The 23775-nt window shown below is 40.0% G+C and overlaps 1 protein-coding gene across 2 annotated transcripts; it reads right to left on the bottom strand.

The window, feature by feature from the left end:
* Positions 1–1089: 1089 nt before the first annotated feature.
* GATM (glycine amidinotransferase) lies at positions 1090–23134 on the bottom strand. 2 transcript variants are annotated; one of them, XM_033070651.2, is made up of 9 exons: positions 22882–23134; positions 13192–13407; positions 8758–8953; positions 7413–7603; positions 5985–6122; positions 5530–5694; positions 3764–3827; positions 3547–3663; positions 1090–2119 (listed from the first exon to the last, which is right to left on the bottom strand). In XM_033070651.2, the coding sequence occupies exons 1-9, from the start codon at positions 22912–22914 to the stop codon at positions 2007–2009; spliced, it is 1233 nt and encodes a 410-aa protein (XP_032926542.1). In that variant the 5' UTR covers positions 22915–23134; the 3' UTR covers positions 1090–2006. The 2 variants fall into 2 exon arrangements, with proteins under 2 accessions (XP_032926542.1, XP_032926541.1); XM_033070650.2 differs by lacking the exon at positions 22882–23134 and adding an exon at positions 13779–13900.
* Positions 23135–23775: the final 641 nt, after the last annotated feature.

Genomic DNA, 23775 nt, shown 5'->3' with positions numbered 1-23775 from the left:
CTGCTGCTGTGTGTCTACAATCTGTATTCTGACACTACTGCTGATATTTAACAGGAAGCTTCTGCTCAAATGGAACAACTTCTCTGCCTTTCATGTTGAAGGAAAGATGACTTAAGAGACAAGTCTTCTACCAAACCAGGTATCCATGGTGTGGTATCGAGGTATCAATGGATTAGGTAAAAAAACTTGTATTACTGGCAGAAAAAAACCCAAACAACTTCAGAAACATAATGATGGTGTTCAAGCTGGAAGCCTTGCTACAGTGTGCATTTCAAGGTTTAAAAGAAAAAAAAGAGGGGGAAAGGCATTTAATAAGAGATAAACAAAAAAAACCTGGGAAAAGGCTGAAATGTTTACAAAGCCAGAATGTCATGTATAACATGATACAAAAATACAGTCTCCTGGAGGCATCCAGGGTGCACATGTCTCTTATAATCCACATTTGGCCAGTTTCTAGTGGTTTCAACCATAGCTGGTGGAATCTTGTGGCAAGCACAGACACACAGACAGTTTGGCACTGCAGAGCAATGGCAGAGATGCCCTGCTGTGTGTGCTGCTCCAGTGCAGCTGCCCAGTCCAGTGCCAGTAGTGGAAAACAAAGCTTGGTTAGGGGAAGACTCAGACAAATTTCCATTGACTATAAAGCCTTGAGTTTAAAGGGAAAACAGCACCATCTCTACCTCATTAAGGGCTGGCAGATGTCCAATTATCTCTTTCCATTTTACATAGGTCAAAGCATTCTAGATTGTTGATATTTGATCTGTTTAGCCCTCCCCAGCTCTAAATTATGGCCATACATCTTGTATGTGAGCATGTTCTGCCTGACATCTTTTCTGTCAGGGTACAATGCATTGTAATAGTAGAGTCCTCCAAAGTGCAGCAAGTGGTACTTTAAACACACCAGTCATACTTCTGTGAAAAACAGAAATAGAAACATGGTATATGAATAATACACTGCAAAGGTTTCCTGCATTATACAAGAGTTTAAGATGTTATCTATTTTGAAGGGGGGTGGGGGAAGAAGATCAATGTGTGTTTTGTCACCATCCAGACATTTCACACTTGCACATTTAACAGAAAGGCAACAAATTGAGAATGCAAAAAACTTTATTAGCGTAAAAAGTACATATTCAGGAATCAAAACTCAAATTCCTCCATGGCATCAGTCATGTTTGATACATATTTCTGTATCTGCTACAGCTGAAGGAAGTCCAGGTTGTAAGATGTCAGAAGCTTAAACCCGGGGGAGTTATTGTTGGGTTTTTCTTTTGTGCCTCTTTTTAAGTTATGTAAACAACTGTACAAGCAGAATATTAGCTATCGTTTCTACACTTAAAAGTTAAATAAAACCCAATTTCAGCAATACAAAAAGCAATATAAAAAAGTACTCAGGTGCATGACATGCATCAGAAGAAAATGTAGAAGAACATGGCAAGTAAGTGAACATGTCTTAAAAGTTAGATCATACTGAAAATTCTCTGTAAATATCTGTATGGCTAGACATGAAAAAACATGATAAAATTACTTGGTTCCCTAAGAATTCTATACAGTTGCATCTGTTTCAACTTCATTAGACAATATATTAGAACAATGAGGTGGTTAAAAGGAATAAGAAAAGTTTACTCAAGTTTCACATTTCAAGCTGCCTATTTGATAAGGTAACTAGACAGAGGTAGATATCCAGTATTAGTGGCCAAGCTATTCTAACAAGAGCTTTTAGCTACTTGTCAAGCTTTTACATTCAAAGCCAATGGGAAAAGTCTTCATAGATGAAGGATGACTTTCAAAAAGGCAGCCAGAAAACCTGTATTGCTGATGGAAGTAGTTTCAACTATCCTACTGAAAGTGAAGGGTATTTAAGAATAAAGCATTACCCAGACCATTATGAGGACACCACTTACCAAGCACTAGAGCTCATGCAGGCATTTTAACAAGAGTGACAGTGATTTGCTCATTTCCTATGCCTATTTTAGCAGCTGAACCACTGGTCCCCACTGGGCTCATTGCTAGTCCAGGTAGGACTGCAGGGTGCCACGGCGGCGGATGTCGCACGTCCAGCAGTGGAAACCACCTCCCAGGGAATTGGCGTGGCGAATGTTCACTTTGATTGTGGAGATGCCTGGAGAAACATTCAAGGCACACTTTAAAATTAGATTCTCAACTAAACAAGGAAAGCTCTGATCAGAACATTAGATGATGCTTTATCAGACAGAAGGCTAGATGTAGATGTGGAAGGTATTTCCTATGAGCTTGTTAAAAATTTGTTTTCCCAAATTCTAGGCAGAGAACAAACTAGGAACATAGCTGGCTTGTTTATTCTGGTAATACCCTCAGGAATACACAGTGCCTGGAGCACAGCCAGTGTCTGACGTGTTATGACATGCCAGTACTAAAAAGATAAATTCAGGTTTTGCAGTATATGAAGAATTAGCTGAAATTCTGCTGCAATATATGATCAGGACACATTTCCAGAAATATGTGTGAGCATTTATGATTCAGACACTGAATGTGCTCTTTCAAGTGCCTCTCAAGAACAGAAGCATTCAAGGTAGACAGCTCTGACTCCTCTTTCTCTTAAAGGGAAAAGAGGTTTTTACTACCTAGGATAAGCTTCCCACCCCTTCTTTTCAGCTCTGATAAATGTCACAGCTGTGGCTCAGCCTATACAAAGTCATAACAGAAGGATCAGACAACTCTGTTACAGAGTTTGCCTTTTTGCTTCTCAGCATTTCCAGGAGCTCAAGAGCAGCTCAGTAGAATCTATCTCCTAGGTCAGCAATAGTTTTGTTCCCAGTGGACCCTTCTCAGTTCTATAAACTTTCTGACTATCAGAGTTTATTTAGAACTTACATAGACTGTGAAGTTCAAGGGTGAAAGATAAGCCATGATTAGCATTAACAGCCTCATTATTTAAGTACTTTAAAGTATTTTTAAATCCTCAACTCTTTGGTCATGCTATAAAGCAGCCTAAGACTGAACACCTGTGCATAAAACTTCCATTTTTTATGTTCAAATACACTTCTCCTGTCACTGCATATCTGAAGGAATTCCACACTTTCATGAAGTTACATCTCACAGGACTGAGATTCTCCATAAATGAGCAGAAATACCTGGGTTAAGTGATCTTAATTTGACATTTTAAAGTACGAGTTTGCAGCTAGAAAAATCTGAAAGCATTTTGTCAGTGATGGATTCTCAGCTCTCTATCATTCAGCAATCGGTGCACTCAACCTCTGAAAGACAGATGTTGACCTCAAACTGGGCAGTTTACATTTAAAAGGCTCATTCAAAGGCATCCTAGCAATAACTTTAGTTGCTACTCATACCTTTATGTGCTGCAAGCTGTAGGGGGCAAAAGAAGACCATACTTATATGACTGAAGTATTCAGGAGAAAAATCACTGAATTATTCTGACTTGCTAGTGCTTGTTTGAGTACTTTTTCCAGTGCTGGCTGCTTTGACTGCTTTAAGTGAAACCTCCATTTACCCTGGCTGGTAGCTCAATAATTTCCTTTGAAGTGTGTGTAGAAGTGTGTTAGGACATACCCAGCTTCTCAAACATCTTCTGAATTGATGTCTCATTGGCATCCACCATCACACGTTTCTCATCCAGCATCAGGACATTCATGGAGAGCCACTTGGAAGACATCCACAGTGGGTGATCTAAAACAGGAGAATAAACCTTGTACTGTACCAATGTTACTCCACATTAATACCCTTAAGAGGACTCTTGGAATCCTTAGAGAAGGAAAGGTGACTGTACCATCTGGGATGAGTGGCACTGGGGGTTGAATCACAGTCCAGCCAGCTTTCTTGAAGAGCTCAATCTGGAAGAGCAATTTAGATTATTCTCAAGAGGATTCTTGGAGTATCACATTATGTCCTCCAACCTATGCCAGATTTTCCCAGAATATTCCAATATGCATGACCTGCCCTCAGTTCACTACTCTGGCCCTCATCCAGGCTTCATCTACAAGCTTTCATACAAGTATTTTCTAAAAGTATTTTTAAATTTTGCATACCAATAGCATTTATTTCTATTGGTTTTATACATGCTAGATATGTTAAAGACAAAAGGTGGCATTTGCAGTTTGGAACTTGTTTAAGTAAATGTATTGGTAACAACCGAAACATATTCAATTATCTTTTTTGTGTGTTATTTCTTCCCACATGATTATAAAAGCCATTAATATGAGTTACCTGATGTTTCTAAAAGCAAACCCATCAGAAATAACACAAAATTATCTTTCCTTCACACTTTATAAGAAAATTAATATGCAGTTCATTTAACAAAGGGAACAATGTAAGGGCATTGCAATGAATAATATGTGTCTCTAAGATTTACACAATTAAGCTAAAATTAAGAGGAAGATAATTTGGTGAAGGAGAATTGACTTTTCATCTTCATTGTCTGAATAGTTGGAAGAGTAATCGCGAGTGTTCCAGCGTTACCACGAGGTGGAGCTCCAACCCCGAACACTTAATAACCAGCCCAGCCTGCCAGGATTTTAAAGAAAAGCTCCCTTTCATCAGCACCATTCAAGAAAAGCCCCCTTTCATCCACACCATTCACACACCCCCACCACTCCCCGGTCATCCAGAACTGCCAAACCAGTTTTTATGAAAGCAAGCTGCATTTATCTTTTCTGTCTACACAGACAGCAGTTTTCCCTGAAAAAAGTCCCAGAACACGGGTTTAACACAAGGAGACCAAGAACATCCTCTTTCAAGTAATATGAAAAACTGTGGAAGGGAAAAGGGGAGGAAAGAATAAATTGTTTTAAAAATTCTTTTCTAAGAATGGGTGCTAAAGGAGGCAGTAATTTAATTAGACCATTTGCATTGACACTGCTTGCCAAGAAGAGACTCAGGCTGCTTTTGGGAGCTGTGCTCTGCACTTGGCTCCATCATGTGCAGCAGCCAGCCCCATCCCTCTGGTTCAGTGGCAGCTCAGCTATTCCCACGGGGTTCTACAGCTCCTGAAGCCCATCCTCACAAAAATCCTCCAGCACTGCAGTGCAGGCAACATGACTGTAACAGAGATGAGCTCTCACTCTCTGGAAGGCTTTCTGATCTCATTGTGCTGCTCAGCAATATTGGCTTTTTCTCAGTGCAGTAGCAGGTTTTATATATCTCTTTATATATCTCTCCTCTTCCCTACTCTTCAGAAGGTATTCAAAGCTGAATGCCTGAGCAACTAACAGCTTCCTGCCGTTTGCTCAATTAGTACCATAGGAGAGGCTTCCAAAACGAGAAAAAAAAGGGAGATTTCTCATCTGAGCAGCAGAAGCCCTTCAATTTCTCTAGGATACAATTAAATTATTTAGGCAGGGGAAGTATTCAGAGAAGTAGTATATCCCAGGTGCTTGTTTTGATACATTATTAAAAATTAGATTACTTCCATCATATTTAACCATGGACCTACAAACCAACACAGTGGAATGTGTGGAACAGTAATTACCCAGCAGGGAACTCACCCAGCTGAGTGGTTTTTAAACACAAAACAGTTCCCCCCTTGTACACTCTCACCTGGTGGCAGGGACGGTCTGGGTTAGAGAGCACAAGACCAGGCCCAATGATATTAAAAGTGGCATCAATGTGCATGGGGTTGGGATCCTTAAAGGATATTACATGCACTCTGTAGTCTGGGGCCAGGTGTCGCCTCATCCATTCAATACCCATGTAGTTTGTAACCTGAAAAACAGGGCAAATTCAGCTTTACTAGGCTAGAATATAAAATGCATCCAACTTTACTTTGTCTAAGGTTTTATTACATTTAATATTTAAAGCCAATATAATTGAGAATCCTGTGTCTTTAGCTAATCCCTTACCTGGAAGGCAGTCTTATCCTGTACATCAAACATTCTATGAAGAGTAATTCCTTCTGCCAACTCTCTTACTTTAATGCTGCTCAGGAATTTTAAAAGACAAAACACCAGTCATTAAGAGAGATACCAAAAGTGTTGAAAGAAAGCTTAGTTTACCTGGCTCCTTTGTACAAAGATATCTCTTCCAGCTCTAATGAAGTCAGCAGCATCAAAGCATGGCTCAAATTCAGTAGTTACAAATTTTCCCTGAGCAGCCAGTTTATGCCTGTCTTCAACAGAGTGGATTGGATAATTCTAGTTGTAGAAAAGAGAACAACTTTAGGTTGGAAGTGTTAAAAGTAACTTCTCAAATAATTTGCTAGTGGAGAGTAATTTGAAATCAGGAAAATGTGTTAATATTGATAGCTAGTGTGCTCCTTGTACGTGGTTTTGGTTACTTGTTGTTAGAATAGTAAAGAAAATCTAAATGTGGACTTAAAAGTGAAAGGCTTTAAGCACATTCAAGAATAGGTCATGAGACAAGAGACAAGAGTTATATCAAGAAATTAATTGCTCTTCAGAACCACTGTGTGGATAATATTCTGACTTTGTGATCAAAAGTATTCATTACCAGTGGAGTTTAATACCAGTCCAACAAATCACTGCACAGGGACAGAAATACTGGAATGGAAGCTATTTCCTAATGAATGTGGACTCCTTACTTTTCCACATTTTCGAATGGAGCAGAATTTCAAGCTAGAAGATGGATCTTTATTATTATCATAAATAATTTCAAAATTAAACAAGGTAATTCAGTACAAGTGAGATGTAAAAATCCAGCACAAATGAAAAATACCAGGTAAGTAGTTACAGGATCTACAAGTTTTCTAATACAGAAGGTGACTCTAAGGTAATTTTGTTTAACAAAGTCTCCTTTGTATCATTGATGACACTGTTCCCAGAAAGTTGCAATTATTTCACAACTAGTTTACTGCATTTATTGTAAATGCTGTCACCAAGGTTCTGATTCATCTGGGAGGTTATAGGATACTACCAAAATTACCCAAGTCAAAATTATCACCAAAAAAAAAAAGAAACTATTCATTAAAATATTTTGAAGGTAAATACAGTTTAGAGCCCTCACTATTTCTTTTGTGTAACTTTCAAAATACCAATCATGATGCAAAATAAAGTTTATGAGTTGGGGCTTTTTCTGTGAAAATATATACTCTTTCCCACTTTCCTAATTCACCCAGGACATATGGGCATTTTCAGGGGATCTTTATTCTTAAAAGTAATCTCTGTGATGTTTTTCTAGCATTCCTTCCTCTTTAGTAATGCTCAGTTACAGCCAGTAACCAAAACAATTCAAAGCAGAGGAATTCAATAGACACAACTTCCTGTTCCTTCTTCTCTAACTGCACACACTGAGTTTCAGCTGGAAAGGCTGCAGCATGTTTGCATACACTAGAAAAAAATAAATATCCAGAGTTGTTTTGTGCCATTCCCCCTCACAATTGTGTGAATCCTAAGTATCAGGTTGAAACTATCAACAAAATTCTATATAACAAGAACTGAAGTTCTGAAGGAAAATTAGAGCAGTACCTGATCATAGAGTTCATCTGCCATTGTGGGTTTTGGGGCAGTTGTCCACTTAGCACCACTGTTGAAATAATCTTTGATTAGTCGTCTGTACGCCCTGTACTCGAAGAACCGAGCACGCCAAGCCATAGGTGCTTCGATAATTTCATTTCCCACCACTAAGAGGATGTCTCTTGGCATGGCAGCATACATACCTGAAAGGAAAGTGGCCATTAATGAGACAAATAAGCCTTTCTCAGCTCTTCCAGCTCAGGCACTTTTCCCTTTCTTTTCACCATGATTTCTATCCAAAATAATGGCAAAGATAATTCTTAGCGATGTGAGAAAACCAGCACATAATATCAGGTCTTTATATTCTTCAGTAATTTTTCCAAAGTAATATTTTTCATTCACTTTTGCTACAAAGCCTCACTCATGACAGATTCACAGCTAGATGAAAGCCATCCAACAATTAGGTCTCCACTTCATCATTTGGCTAATGAAAATTAACTAGAGCAAGGCTTATGCATTACCCAGATGACTGAAAAGTGATGACAGGCAGCAGATTTTCCAAGTGAACAGAATTTCTTTATATACTGTCCTTTAAAAAGTAATAGCTCATAAGAAGAACGTGATGGAACACAGAACTAGTGCAGAAATTAGTCCCATTAGACTTTTCCTGAACATTATCTGTTCCTTAATTAATTTTAATTCCACCAGAAAAAATTAACAACATATTTTACATGAAAGAAACCTGAGGGCTACACTTGATGCAAAGCTTGGTGTGCTCTCCCTGCAGATAACCAAAGACATACATGGAGGAATGTGTGTAGGTAAAGGCACATTCAAATTCCTTGACACTAGTGAGGATCCTCCTGGTACAGCGTTGCCTCCAACTGCTTTGTCTTCCATAGTTTAAGAGGGATCCAACTCCAGGATCCAACAAAGAGCTATCAAGAGGGTCAGAGGGACTTTGCACACTTGACTTTAGTGTGGCAAGTGGAGGACAAAGCAGAAACATTCTACAGCCACTTCGAGGGCCATGACAGATTAGCACTTCTTGGCAGTGGCAGTGACAACAGACAGAGGGATCCTGGCAAGAGATGCTGGTGTGGGAAGTTCAGGTTGGGTGTCAGGCAAAGGTTTTTCATCAGGAAATTCACCCAGCACTGAAGCTGGTCACTGAAGAAAATCAAGTGGCAGAAACTCCATGCCTGGAGATCTTCCAAGTCTTAGTTACAGAAAACAATCCCTGACCTCAGTGCTGGTGATAATCCTGCTCCTAGCTGGAAGGTAGACTAGATGGCATCCAAAATGTCTCAGACAAGAGCTAAACAGACAAGACCTTCAATAATGGAAAGACATTTACCTGTAGACTCAAAATCAGGTGTTTTATACTTCACAGACCAGTCAATTGGATCAGGCCTCTTGACAATAACACCTTCTCCCTTCAAAATATTGCACATCTCTTCAATTTCAGCAATAGCTTTTTTTAAATGGTCTTTGGGGAAACTATGGCCTCCAAATTTCTGGTAAAATCCCCAATATTTTTCATATGTGTTTGCCTAAAACAGAAGGACACGAAGTGACAAAGAATAACCACCAGTTATTTTTGGAGTGAAATAAATGCATAAGACATAATTCCTAATGGTTAAAGTTTCTTGTTCTTGATCGTAATATGTTGGAGTGTACCTTTTATCTGAGTCCTGCAGTATTTTGTCTACATTACACTTCAGGAAGCATTGAGTGACTAATGTTACCAAGTGTCCATTTGGTCCCTGTTACAGAACATTTGTGCAAACACATCAAACAGGGCAAACACTGTGGACTCTGCTATTTAATAAGGCTATCAGCTATGTTTCCAAATTAAAACAACCTTGAGCTCATCTGCAAAATGCACATATCTGTAGTCATTTTCTTAAAACCTCATGTCAGTAATGTCACAGTGGTGACATCAGAAATTCTAAAGCCATCCCAAGTACAGGTAAAATGCCTTGCTGGCAGAAGGGGCCATGCTTCAGGTGCAGCAGCAGTCTAGAAGATGCAAAATTCACCTGCCAGGGTTGGATTAAAGCATGCTTAACATTTACAGACCTAAATTCTCTGTTGAAATGCTGTGATAGCCTTCTTAAATTAAAAACAAATTCAAAATAATGTCCCAGTTCTCAAGGGTGAAAAAAACCAGACATATAATATAAAACAAATTATGTTGCTCCAGTTTGATGTATCTGATGTTCCTCTGTCATGTCAGTGTCAGCTGAGATACAAGTGCATATGGACCCTTCTGGAATGACAGCAGAAGGGGTCAGAAGAGGTCAGCAAGTTTGAGACAGCAAGGGGATGCAGAAGAAGCTGCCTTTCCAAACATGAGGTTGTCTCCTGACACTGCAGTCCTGAGCACAGTGCTCTCACCAAAATCAGTTCCTTGTGCTGGCACTGCCATGAGCCCCGAGCAGGCAAGGCATGCCTGATCCCCTTTAACAATCCAGGATATTCACTCTACCCTCTGCTATTGCTGCATATTTGCCTGATGCTATAGAGGTAAGAGAGAAGAAAGAAAATTCAGCTTTAACATTTATACAAAGAATCTCAGCATGGACATCCTGCTCCTCCAGTACTGAAGCTTCTTCCCACCCTTCCTGAGGGAATTTGTTCTTTTTCTGTAAGTGAGGCCTTGGGTAATTTGATCACCTCAAACTTGCCAGCTGGTCAGAAGTCACATGCAGATCACATGAAGTGCTTAACATTCCTATGAAAACATGTTCTGCTCATGAGATAAATTCATCCTGTGGATTGAAGCTGGTTATTTTCAGAGCCAGCCATGGTGTATGTGAATACCACCAATCCCCAAGAGGTGCAGCTCCTCTCTCCACCCTGTCCTCTAGCAATGCTTTTTTTCAAACCTGAGAAACCACACTTGTGTTGCAGTAATGGGATGGTGTCATGTGAATGCTACAACAGAATAAAGGTTACCACTGTGACACTGCTCGTATTCCCTGCCTTCCAAATTACTGGGAGAAGGGTATATGGTTGGTACACGTGTTTCGTAGCAAATCAGGGCTGACATTTCAGGCCCCTTTGGTCATAGACATACAAGTCAGTTCAGAATGTTCAAAAAGGACCATGGATAGGACACACAACGTTTAAAACAAATTCTTTCTTTTCAGAAAGAAATTCAAGAGTTTTCTGTAAGATTGTCTTTAAGAAACAGCAGTATTGTTCCTTATCATTGCTATTTACTTTAAACACTTGTCATGGAAAATAATTAACATTATCAAGATGTACCTTTAACCTAGTAAAGAGTTAATAAATTTAGGATATTAAAACTTACATTCAAATCAAAATTCTTTTTTCCTAATTCAGTAATAAACACATGTACGCACTCTCTTCTCACTCAAGATATAAGGGTCTGTGTTAATAATACTCCTCACCCAAAATGCAATATTATTAACAAAATATACTGAAAAGCACTGCAGAATACAAAGCTATAAAGTTCAACTGCTTGATTCAACTGCTCCAGAATATATCTCAGTTGTGGGATTTTTCATTGCAGTGCTGATTCAAGAAAAGGTATCTTCTTAATGTTAAGATTTTTCAAGTTTTCAAATATTGCATTTTCCTCTAGATAGCCTGTTTCAAGCTCTCAAAAGGATATGCAATAAAGTGTGAGCTCATTAATATTCATCAGAGATGCAGGGCTCCCTATTCATTTCCTTCCTTCCTCCTTCTTATGCCAAGCACATCATTCCCACATCACAGCAAAAACACTTGAGTGTACCAAACCCTTGTCTCAAAGTAGACAAGTGCTGAATGCAGCCATACTTCCTGCATTTAAATATCTATCAAATAAACAAGCATACAATCTTAAAACACAATCTCAACACAAGTATTTATCCAACTGCCATGATTTGAGCAGTTTTTAGAGTGTCTCAGGTCCACAGCTTTGAATTTTCCTTATAGGTGTAGAATTCATTAGTTTTAAACTGCAGTTTTTGTAACCAGTGACCCTCATACACTCAGTAGACAGCACAGGATACTCATCAGCTCCAGTTTTGCTGCTTACAGGGGCAGGAACAGGGATTTATGGCTATTGCTTTGTACTGGAGCAACACACACACACACCCCTTACCTTTCAGCCACATGGGGATTTGAACAACCATGACTCAATCAAATAATTATAATAATGTCAAGGTAGGACTGCACTACTGCTTGGATTATTCAACAACACCCTCCAGGTGTTACTGTTGCAGTTTCTACAGCAATATTTAAGAAAAAAGCAACAAAAATTCGAGGAAACCACATCTTAACTGGCTCTCTTCCCATTCCCATTGTAGACTTGGCATTTGATATAAAACAAATTTAAATCTTCCTTTAATCTTAAGTCATAGGTGCTTGAATTGCAGAGGTAATCCTATACTTTGATGTTCCTCACTGAGCTTTTGATGTCACAGGTAAGAGCAAGTGAAGTTCTGACTTCATGTGAGTAGTTATGGCTTAATAGACAGTAAAATCTGTATAGCACGTGACACTTCAGCAAGTTAAACACTTGAAATATTTTTTCTGGTGCTAAAGCAAGCCCCTGCCCACTGCTTAGAAGTTGAATTTTGCCTCATTTAATGCACAGTGTAAAATGTTAGACCTTTTTTCCTTATTTTTTCTATACATTCATTATGACAGTCTTACATAAATGCACATACATACACTAGTATATTAGAAATGCTAACCCTCATTCACCTCCTTCTCTGAAGCTGCTAGGATATCTTTGGATATCTAAAAGACATAACCCAGATTCTAAAAAAAATATATACAGAAATATATAAGGGGCTAAGGGAACAGAAGTCTTCTATACAAGTACATCTCAGACTTCCCCTAAACAACCATTTCCAGCACTTTAAATTTATTTTTGGTATCTTTGTTTGCCATTCTTTCAATGCCAGATTTTTTTTCTTTTTAACTGAGGTCTTCTGGTCAACTTTATCAGGATATCCTTAAAGTTTTTGCTTAGGTGTCTTGGGCAGAAGCTGTGCCAGCTCATTTTGCTGAGATAGCCATGGATTACATGCTGCTCTGCAGGTAGTGCTGTACTGTAACAATGAAAGAGAGATTCAAGAACATGCCCACAAATGCAGGTAACACATACTCAGCAAGTTTAAAGTCCAGGTGAAGGACACAAAAATCTGGAGCAAGCCCACTATTTGAGTGTTACTGTTTTAATACAAGATTCCAGAGAACACAGAATCATGGATTTATTTAGGTTGCTGACATAGTTCTAGGCACAGAAAAATCCTGAATAAACAGTGGACCATGTATTTCCACAAAATATTTACTGTAGCACATAGGATTTTCAGTAAATTACTTCAGAGCTGTCTGACACGAGAGTCCTGCTGGTCTTCAGCTCCAGAACTCAATCTTGCTCAGACTATTAAGTAAAAAACTGCACTTTTCTTTTTCAAGTGGCAACCCTACTTAGCTTCAAGCCAAATTAAAATTTCATCAGTCCAACCAACTATCTCAAAAGTTTGTGTGTGTACTCTGATAACATCAGAGCTATATTACTAGAGCAGATTGCATATGAGAGGTTTTCTCTGCTAGTGACTTCTGTTAAAACAGCTAATTCAGTTGAAAGTCCAAAGGAAAAGCACATCCCTCACCAACATGGCCATGCTGTAAAGTTTCACAAATGTAAACCACCTTGGAAGAATTCTCAAGAGTAAACACCACACCTTATGCATTGTAAAGCTTAAGCAAAAATTTTAGATAGAAATTCCACCTTTTCTATTTAAGGTTAGTTTTTATTGTTTACCTTAACCTCCACGGAAAAAGGTGGGACACAAGCATTTTCAGCTCTTCCCACAATGACCTCTTCCAGTGGATCCCATTCATTGTATGAGCAAACAAGACAGTCCTTGGGCACAGGGCTTGTAGCCTTGTCATCAGCAGCACAGGTGTTCTGGGAGGCCGCAGCTGCCTGGGTGCTCTGGAAAGTTCGCTGCACCCATCCTGTAAAGGCTCCTCGAAGCTTAAAATAAAAATAAGAACGAAAATTATGTTTCCCTTACAAAAGACAAAAAGCTGTGGCTCAGCCAACAAACGCCTTAACGCTCTAATCCCAAAGCAATGTATGTTATTTGGAGTATTAACAGAAACACGGCTTGTTACAGCCATTCTAATTTATTCACAGCCTGATGCTTAAAGGAAATTCTGCCTTTTAGGACACGCTCCGTTTAGAAGGGTAAGGAGATCGGAGCAGGGCACTGGGAGGGAGGATGCTGGGTGAAGCTCAGCCCGCACCACCCCGCCACCGGCGCACCCCGGAGAAGGGACACGGGGACACGGGGACACGGGGAGCATCCTGAGCCCAGCCCAGCCCCGGATCTGCGCGGCACCAACCCTGGAGCCGATGTAATGCGCTGCCTCGGCCCCCCGGCTGCCCCCGCGCAGGCACCGCACTCGCAGCATCGTCCCGGCCGGACACGACCCGGGACAGCTCCGGGAGCGCCGCTTTATGAGCGCCGGGCCCGGCCCCGCCCGCAGCTCCCGGGCCCGGGCGGGGCCGCCTCGGCTTCACCGCTGCCTGCACGGCTTCCCTGATCCCAGCACGGCTTCACCGCTGCCTGCGCGGCTTCCTTGGTGCTGCCCGGCCCGGCTTCCCTGATCCCGGCACGGCTTCCTTGGTGCTGCCCGGCCCGGCTTCCCTGCTCCCGGCCCCGTTTCTCTCCCGTTCCCGGCCCGTCTCTCCCGTTCCCAGCCCGGCTCTCTCCCGTTCCCAGCCCGGCTCTCTCCCGTTCCCGGCCCATTTCTCCCGTTCCCGGCCCCGTTTCTCTCCCGTTCCCGGCCCGGCTCTCTCCCGTTCCCGGCTCCGTCTCTCCCGTTCCCGGCCCGTTTCTCCCGTTCCCGGCCCCGTCTCTCTCCCGTTCCCGGCCCGTTTCTCCCGTTCCCGGCCCCGTCTCTCTCCCGTTCCCGGCCCGTTTCTCTCCCGTTCCCGGCCCCGGCTCTCTCCCGTTCCCGGCCCGTCTCTCCCGTTCCCAGCCCGGCTCTCTCCCGTTCCCGGCCCCGTTTCTCTCCCGTTCCCGGCTCCGTCTCTCTCCCGTTCCCGGCCCATCTCTCCCGTTCCCGGCCCATCTTCCCGGCAGTCCCGAGGGAGAAGCAGCTCGGCAGGCCGGGCTCAGATGCAGCCCCGGGAGTCGCAGCCCCAGAGCTGACCGACGGCTCCTTCCAGCACACCTGGATTTCTTTTACACGAAGGGCTCTTCAGCAGCAACCCGGCTTGGAAAAAGTCACTTTTTAAAATTTTTTTCTAAAAAGTGTACTGAAGTGAATCATACATTGTCTTTAATCATCAAGTACGCATATTCTTCATTAAGCCTGTAGTCGACAAATTCAACTTTACCAAAAATTCCAGTATTCCATGCGTTAAGAGTTCAGATCTTAAGACTACAACCTAAAGAGTTTGTGATTCACCTACAAATATTGGAATTCTTTAATTGCTGAAGGGGTGTTTCAAGAATATCCCAAATAATTTTGAATTCTGGATTCTCAAAGTGGTATGATGAAAAGTCATCCTAAAATTAAAACCAAAATCGGTTAGCTCCTAATAGACCTGCACATTAAGTTTCCCTGCAAAACCTCTCCATGATAAAATCAACAGACTTATCTTCAAAAACACCTCTATCTCAACACAAATAGTCTACAACAAGAAATGTGTTTGCAACCAGCTCTACTCATATTTAGTATATCTCACTGAGCCTATTCTGCATTTTCTCTACTTTGCACATAAGCTCACTTCTAAATAATTTCACTTTGCCAAGTGAAAAGCAGACATAGCAAAAATCACTCTTGTCCAAAATATTCTGTTTAAAGTTGTAAAAAGTCTGTATCTTCCTTCCAACATGATTTTTGGTTCTGCCTTTATCATCTATGCAGTGCCTTGCTCAATGCTGCTCCAGCTGATGCTCTGCTCTCCAGAGCACTCACAGTGGGGCACAGCATGAACAGACACAATATTCAACATTATTTCTACATGCACAATTGCAGGTAGTGCTGGTGAACTGAGCACACATATCTATAGCAGGAAAAGGTAAACATCACTAGTAGTTACATACATTAAAACACAAGCTATGGTCTTAGATACAGCAAACCAGTCACAGTTTTAGCATGCCCGAGATGCACAAGTAACTATGTTTTACTCTACTGGGTAATTATTGATTCAGCAGTTTGTCTTTTTGGCACAGGTAAACACTGCACCTTCCCAGGACAAATAACACAGTGTGAGTTCTCCATGAATTTACGCAGTTCTCAAAGTAAAGTTAATTATTTTAACTGGCATAATACCAAGTATGCATTGCCCAGTCTCATACAACTGCAGAACTTCCTCGTAGCTCACTCAGCTTGTTAGGACTCATTTGTAACATAATTGCATCAAACACTGTTCTTGCACCAAAAAGTACGCTGGGATTATTTTTTCAATTTTCAAAAATAAATTTTCTTGATGCTATTTAATTCCTAGTTACCTTTTTTTGTCATCGAATAAAAAAGAAATCCATGAAGTTTATGCTAGTTCTTCTCAAGTTTTTGCTCTTTGATTCAGTTGATTTTGCTAAGGTCACTCTACTCATATTGACCTTCTAAAAAAATTAATGATTCGCTTGCGGCTAAATCCAAAGGTCTTGCTTCCTTTTCTGCCCTTTTCAACTTATCAGTTAGTTTTGGACCTTTGAATCATTCTTTATCAACTCAGTTTACATAGTTTTTCTGACTCTGCCAACACTTCTTTCCCCACTTACTGCATATGTCTGATGCTTTATAGAGTCCTCACCATCATTGCAACAAGTTTTGCTGAATGATCTGACATTTTAAAAATTTTTCTTCTGGGTTGCATTTTTTCTGCTCAGAATTTTTTTAGTGAAAACATTCTTTCCCATATCTCATAGGTCTCTTTCTTCCTTTTTTAGGTTCCTCATGGAAACAAACGAATCTTCATCTAAGTAGAAACCAGAAATTTTTTTCATTTCCTAACTGCCACAATTGCAGTCTGAGCACGAAGCCTTTACTTATGGTAAATAGCATTTTTCTCTCGGCCTTTATACCTGCCATCTGACCCCCAGACTGCCCTAACCATCCACAATGCCCTCTGGAGGTGTCACTATGCTTCTGTCCTCACCTGACCATCTGGATCACTGGGGAAAACCTTATTTGTCTCCTTATGCAGTTACTTATTGCTTCTTTGCTTACATCTTTTTACTCCTTAACATCCAATACAGGCATCATCAGTTTGCATTTGTGGTGTGTGAAATGTCATTCTTTTCAGCTCCCTTTGCAATAAAAACAAGAGTTCTCTTGCTTTTTGTATAGTAGGCAGCTCTTTATTCCTCTACTTCTACAAGAAGGACTTGATCTAGCAGTGCATATTTTAATAGAGACATAAATCAAGGAGCACAACACCAGGAATGATTATTCAAATTTAGAGAAAGCCAAGTTCTTTCATTCAAATACAAGAAGTTTATATAAACATGTGGTTGTGTAAGCAGGCATGGAACTTTTCAGATCAAAAACTTTTTTATGAAGATCATGTGGTTAGTTTTATTATATGAAATTTTTAGAATTATTGTAACACCTTGAAAGCTCACCTCAATAACCAAAAGCTAGCCAAGTATTTTAAAATTATGTGCTGATCTAGTAAAGATACTTTCTTACTCTGCAAACCTCACCTTAGTATGGAATTTTAACAATAAAGAGCTTCACATTGCTATTGCTGAGATTTGGCCTATGAATATTAACTAGCAAGTTGTGATTTGTTGGTTTTTTTAATGGGGGCTCTACGCATGTTTTTAATAGTTTACCCATCATTTTTGAATGACACAAGGTGCCTTGGATGGCTTGTATAAAAACCACCTCATTCTAACAACTAGGTAATGCATTTAAAACAGTTCCAGCTACTGAAGAGCAACATTCTGACCCAACAGCATGAGAGAATAAGATCCTAAGTAGTCAAAAGCTAGATTAAAGCTACAGAATAGAAAAAGTGAGAGGTGACATAGTAGAGAGCAGTCATCCTTGGCAATGAAACCAGAATTACTGTGAAGTCCAAAGTATAAAGTCATCTATGTTTTAGGACAGTATCTTGTCTTATCTTCACCTATCTTATCTCTAACACTTCTCTATTAGAGAAACAGAAGTCTCAATGGATTTTACTACTGCTTAGGTGTGAATTTCCATCTGCCCAGTAACTGAGGTCCTTAATTGTTGTTTAGATTTGTAGTGTGACTTGGGAGATATGATATTTAAGGCTAAGGAAAAGCTTACCCTTTCTTATCAGTATTTCTGCTATATTAATGATTTTTAAAAATTGGTAAATCCAGTGTGAGCTGGTCTTAATATTTACATCTACTCAACAGTTTTTTTGTTACTTACAAAACTTAATCTGCTCAAAAATACAAACGTAAGAGACTTCAGTTCCTTCCTTCTGCTGCCTTGTCAAGGATACTGCTTGCTAAATTCCAACACTCAGGAAGAGAATCTGGCCCAGTGAACCTTATCTGTTAGCTATCAGAAACAACACAGAAGAATCCAGTATGCTCCTTAGAAAGCAGGTTTCAAACTTGCTGAAGTTCAAAAGTCTGAGCTGTTCCAAATGGAAAGAATAAATGCACCTCAAAACATGAAAATTACTTTCCCCCCTTCCTTTAAACTCAGAATTTTGTAGTTCATTCTGAACTCTAAAAACAGTAAAAAATGTTACACGCAATTAAAACAATTTCTCTAATTTAAAATATCTTACTTTAACTTGTTACTTATTATAGAGCTAAAGCAGTGTACTATTGTCAAAGTACTTTGAAGGATATTTCTATTTTAATTTCATAGTATAAATCTTGCTTTATCATTCTTCACACTTAAAAGATAGAATTAAATGTATCCAACTAAACAAGCTACATATATAAAATGGCAGGAAATTCTTTCTCCTTAATCCCAGTTTCACCAAACCCATTTAAACTTCTAACAAACTCCACATGGCTTCTGCCTATTTATCTTTTATAGTTATTGAAGGATCTTGTAGTTTTCCCCAAATGCCAGTTCTGGATACTTCTTGGAAGATTTTCTGTTCCTCCTTGTCAGGACATCTTCCCCGTGTGACATGCTAATGCCAAATTGTCAATCACACTGGACACTCTGCTACAAAGGAGTTTTGGCTACAGAATGGAACATTCCTATGAGCACAAGAACTAAGATTAAACTGATCTCCTATATTGTCCTACTACAAAATTACCATAATTCATATGGTAAATGCTAAATCATAGGCAAACTTCTATTTACTACATTCACATTTACTACCATCACAGACAAGAATTTATAAGGAATCTCCATTATGTGGATACACTGGTGTCTAATAGCTCTGCCCCTTTTTGCTAGGGCATTTTAGGGGTCTCTTTATTCCTAGCCAGCTAGCTATTATCATGAACCTCATAGAAACCTAATACCATTGAGACCTATGACCCTTTCCCAAGTGTGCCTGAAAGCAACCAGCAGGTTCAAGTTGCAGGGAGGGGAAGGAGAGAACACACATAGATGCACACACACAGCCCATGGCCTTGTAACCTCATGTTCTTGGAAGCAAGGCCAAAACCTTCCTTGTCTTTAAGAAGTCAGACCTCTTTTGGTGAAAGTAGATGACTTCTGTAGATGTTTTCTACAGGTAACGTAGGTAGCAATAAATCAAATTTTTGTAAGATTGTAAGTCTGTTGGTACGAGGCAATTCTTAGTGCATTATTTTATTCTATTTAAGCAAACACTGCTCTTCATATCTATTTGTTAAAATGTCTTTTAAAATTAACTGCACAATGCAATAACAAACTGCATTGCAACATATATCATTCAAAATAATATATCAATATAAATACGCATTGCACTGAATTTCAAGCAGGTCTGATAACTTCAGAAACAATTTTGCTCCTTTTTTGGGAACCAAGTGGCTGGAATACTAAAAGGATATAGAGAAATATAGTTTATAGCCCTACCAAAGCAAGGCTCAGTAACTGAGGCAGGGAAGCAGTACAGGGAGTAGAGGTGCATAAACATGAAGGGCAGGACATGGGCCAGTGAGGAGATAGAAGCTGCAATGAGATAGGAAACACAGTGACAGAGCTATGGTGAGATAATTGTTAGACTAAATTTTTGGCTTAAAAGTAGTAAGAAAAAAGTTCAGAACTTTGAGCAAATAAAATAGTCCTTGTTGACTGAAATCACCTGATTTCAGGAAGATAAGAGTTTCCACTGTCCTTCTGGCCAATCATAAATTATGCTACATCAAAGGAAAGACTGAATTAATAATTAATTTCTTTTCCTCCCCGAGTTTGCAGAAATCTACATTCTGATTTGCTGCACTGTATGTGCATATAAAGCTGAGTTTCAGCATACATATAAATACATGCTTTAATTTTAGATGTCACGTTCCTATTATAGAAAGGTGACAGAGCTGAATGAAGTTCTGTGAAGGCAAAGGATTTGGTGGCCATAATCCCTGACATTTTACACTCTGTCATTTCCAGAGGCAGTGCAGTGCTGACTACTGAAAAATGCTGGAGGTTCATGCTGCAAGAGGCACATCACTTGCTGGGATAGATTTCGTTCAACCCAGCATTTCCATGTATACAGTAACACAATCTGACAACATTTTCTAGGGTCAGTACTGTGACAATGCTTTCTCTCAGGGCTGCCAAGTGAATTTCATGGCTCTAGGACATTTGAAATTTCTTTAATCTCAAATATATAGTCTTGCAACAGCCCGTTGTACATAAGCATTTAAAATTTGAAAATTGTTTCACATGTCTCTTGAAGAATACTTACAGAAATTGTTAATATAGCTTTGCTAAACCTCTGAAACAACAACTGCATTCAGTTTTCTGCTCATTCACACTAGAGTTAGAACAGCAGCCATATCACATTACACAAATTCTGGCTCCTTTAAACCATTGTGTGAGTGGCAACTGCAAGCAAGCTACTGACCTCATAATTTGGAGGGGTTTATCCATGTGAAAGAGGCTGAAGTGCCCTTACACTAAACCTGATGGCAGAGCTCATCTATTCAGTTTGCTGCTGCCCAGGCAATAAGGCTGTGAGAGCAAAGCTTCTTCCCCACTCCTCTTTCTAGGAAAACACTGTTGTTTGATAAGCACACCCTGTCATTTGATACTGCTGTTGGCAGCACCTGTGAACATTGCTCATACTGTCCTGCCTTTGGAAAGTTTGCTGAATATAATCTTGCCTTGATGGTAAGATAGCAACAAATTACACAAGGAGGATTTGATTCATCTTCTTCAGAGGATTTAATAAATTCATGAGGAGTTTTATGCTGAATCTGAATCAAGCTGAAATTTGTGGTTAAAAAAACAACATTGGATTTGGACACATGGACATAAATTACTCTTCCACCATAAATGAAAAAAAAGGCCAAGTCAAAATTTGGTGGAAATTAATATTTTTAAATTTTCAGCTAAGCTTTCTGCTTAATCCTTACCCTTCCCCATGGTCACTCCCATGACAGGTAAGTTCTTGACAGATAAGTTCTCAGCAAAGAGAGCAAAGGGCTTGCTATGGCTGGGGTATCTGTACTAACCCAGCTAACTGAGCTCTGAGCTAGCTCTGCTGGTGCAGCTCTGGAATGAGCTTCACTCTGTGTCTGTAATGAACCAACAGAATTCAAAGTCTATTCATGGGATGGAAACATTTTCTCAACTTCATGAAAGAGAATTGAGAAAGGCTCCTTTAGGAGGTACTCCACGAGGATAGGAGATAATTCCTGAACTTTGACAGCTCCCTAACCTGATCATGGAGAGCACATCTGTTCTGATTAATTCCAACCATGTCTGTGTAAGAAAGATGAGGATGGGTTCAGTGCCAAGAATTTAGTTACCATCCAGCAACAGGAATGTCTCACATGTCACTGCAGAATATTAAAATTTTGTTCCTAGAATTTCATAGCAGTTGCTTCTAACACCTCTGCAACAGAAAGATGAGTCTCACTGTGACTCAGACAGCTTCACCTAGAATTTCTTTAGCCAGTCATAAAAGAGCAAAGAGCTAAATCTATACTCATCACTCAACCCAAAACAGTGGAAGAATTTTAGCTTCAATAGCCTAGAAAGCACCATGGTTTCAAAGACACCATCCTCTGACCAGTGGGCTAAATGCCAGGTCATGGAGTAGCTGAGATCCATAGTTAGTAAATGCATACATATTGTAATAATATTTACATTCTATGCTACCCTAGTGACACCCCTCTCATCTTCTGTGGAGTGTAGCAGATCTGCTGTATGTCTCCACTTTTAACACACAAATCTGGACTGTCTATATGGCTTTGTCTAACAAGTCATGACGTTTATTCCCAGCCATGTTGCACCATTTTATATTTCAAAAGCAATATCATTAACATAAAGGAAAATATAAGAGCTTGTAACAGAGTGCAAAGTAAAAGCACCCTGTAACATTTAAATTTCTAGATTTTGGGAAGGACCTGTGTAATCCACTAGACAGTAAGTAGCTAGTGGAGCCACTGTCACAAGAGTGACATGCTCCTTTTAAAGGAGATTTTTTCAAGGTTGGTGATTGCAAAGTATTCCAGTGGTGTCAAATCAACTGCAAGCCAACTCACCTGGCTGACCTACAAAAAACCCTGATGCATTACAGATTTGTGAGCATCATCCCTCAGAAGTGGGGAAAGATATGGAAAAATACCAATAAATTGCTGATGTAAGCACAGTTTCAGTAGTGCCAAAGCATGTATGTACTGACCTTCATCCCCTGAACCTCTGCCAGGCACAGAGGTGAAAATGCAGTGGCTTGAACTCTGCTGTAAGTAGGTTTGGTGATTTATCTCTGCACAGACTATGAAAATGGTTCTTATATTTACAAAAATTACTTTGGTTAATAGGTATTTTATACTCCTTCCCAAGTGGGAAGGGAACAGAAGAAGAATTTGAAATGTAGTCATGTAGGGAAGGGAGATCAGGCTGTTGCTTATTATTTCCTTATTCCTTCCTTTGTATTGTATCACTAATATGACTCCTCAATAAGCCAGTTCTACTCAGTGATTCAACAGAGAACTCACCTCAAAAATACAGTTTTTTGCTGGCTTAGTGAGCTGAATCCAACACTGAACTGTCAGAAGAGCATCACAGCTGGAGCAAGGGAGGCAGTGGTACTAGAAGGTCACATAAGGAGGACAGGGAAACAGAATGACCCCTTTTGGCAGCACCAATTAATTAGATCAGGTGAACCTGTCTCATCTGATTGAACGCTTACAGAAAAACCATGGTAAATCTGCAAATAAACCTTTAGTAGAAGCTAGAGTAGCTATTAATTTGAAATGTGACAGGAGGGCATTTGAATGGAAAAATGAAGCTTGAAGGCTTCAATTTAGCAATCCTGAAAAAAACCCAGCTGGGATTTTCTGTGGGAATGGTCAGGTGAACAAACAAAGAAAGAACAAACACAGCTGACCTGTTCCACAGGTTCACTGAAACCACCAGTCATCCAGGCTGAGTCCCATCTCTCTGCCCTTCCCCAGCAGTCAGGTAAGAGTTGTTTTGTGGTGTGATTACTGTCCCTGGAGCTGGCTGGAATGGTGCATTCTGACTTGTAGCAGTACAGTGAAGGCTCCCATTAAAACACAACAAGACAGAGAAAAGAGGCTATGTGCACAGAAAGTGCTGCAGCCCGGAGCATCCTTTGTCACCCAGCATGAGGAGTGTTGGGCTTTCCCATGCTCTCTGTCTTCTCTACCTTTCTCTTAATTAACTGTACATTGAGCCTGAATACAAATTTAACACAAACTTCCAGTTACTTGTTGCCCTCTGGTGACATCTCGTGGATCACAGCAAGCAATCTTTGCCTTTTTGGCAAGCCCTGCAAAACCTTAAGCTGAAAACCTTTGTGAGAAACATGTAGCTGGAGAGCAGTGGAAAACGTTTATCTCAAGGAGTAGCTTAGAAAACCATATATTGTGCAAAAGCTGGTGAGCAAACCAAGAATTTGTGTGAAAATTTGCAAGTTTGGAAACAAATTAGCCCTGAATAATGAGGCAGACAAGGGTCCTTCAAAATGTTACATTCACGATCAACAAACCTGAGGTTTCAGCTCTCCAGACTGCTGATTACAATTGCCTACTGAATTTACAGATCTAATATCACATCCCATGTGAGAAAGTCAGAGATTTAACTGAAGAAGAAAAGGTTACACAGAAAAACTTCCTCAGGAGGCCCACTGAATGATCATAGCACAAAACTGCTGCACACTCTGAGCAGGAAGCTGGAATTAGTTATGGAAATTCAGCAATGCTTTGGAAGTACTGGCTGTGACCCTAGCTAAGAGGGTCTACTAATTTCTCCTACTTTT

Source organism: Catharus ustulatus, chromosome 12, assembly GCF_009819885.2.
Source record: "Catharus ustulatus isolate bCatUst1 chromosome 12, bCatUst1.pri.v2, whole genome shotgun sequence".
Taxonomy (NCBI): Eukaryota; Metazoa; Chordata; class Aves; order Passeriformes; family Turdidae; genus Catharus; species Catharus ustulatus.
The sequence above is the reverse complement of the archived record's forward strand: the minus strand, read 5'-3'. Positions and strand labels throughout refer to the sequence as shown.

Bases quoted from the DNA above. Each gene is read 5' to 3' on its own strand.
- GATM (XM_033070650.2), bottom strand. From the start codon at position 13,847: ATGCTGCGAGTGCGGTGCCTGCGCGGGGGCAGCCGGGGGGCCGAGGCA. The intron at 7,604-8,757 runs GTAAATGTCTTT...CTTTCCTTTCAG, and splicing joins ACCTGATTTTGAGTCTACAG to GTATGTATGCTGCCATGCCA. The intron at 3,828-5,529 runs GTGAGAGTGTAC...TTGCTCTTCCAG, and splicing joins CAGACCGTCCCTGCCACCAG to ATTGAGCTCTTCAAGAAAGC.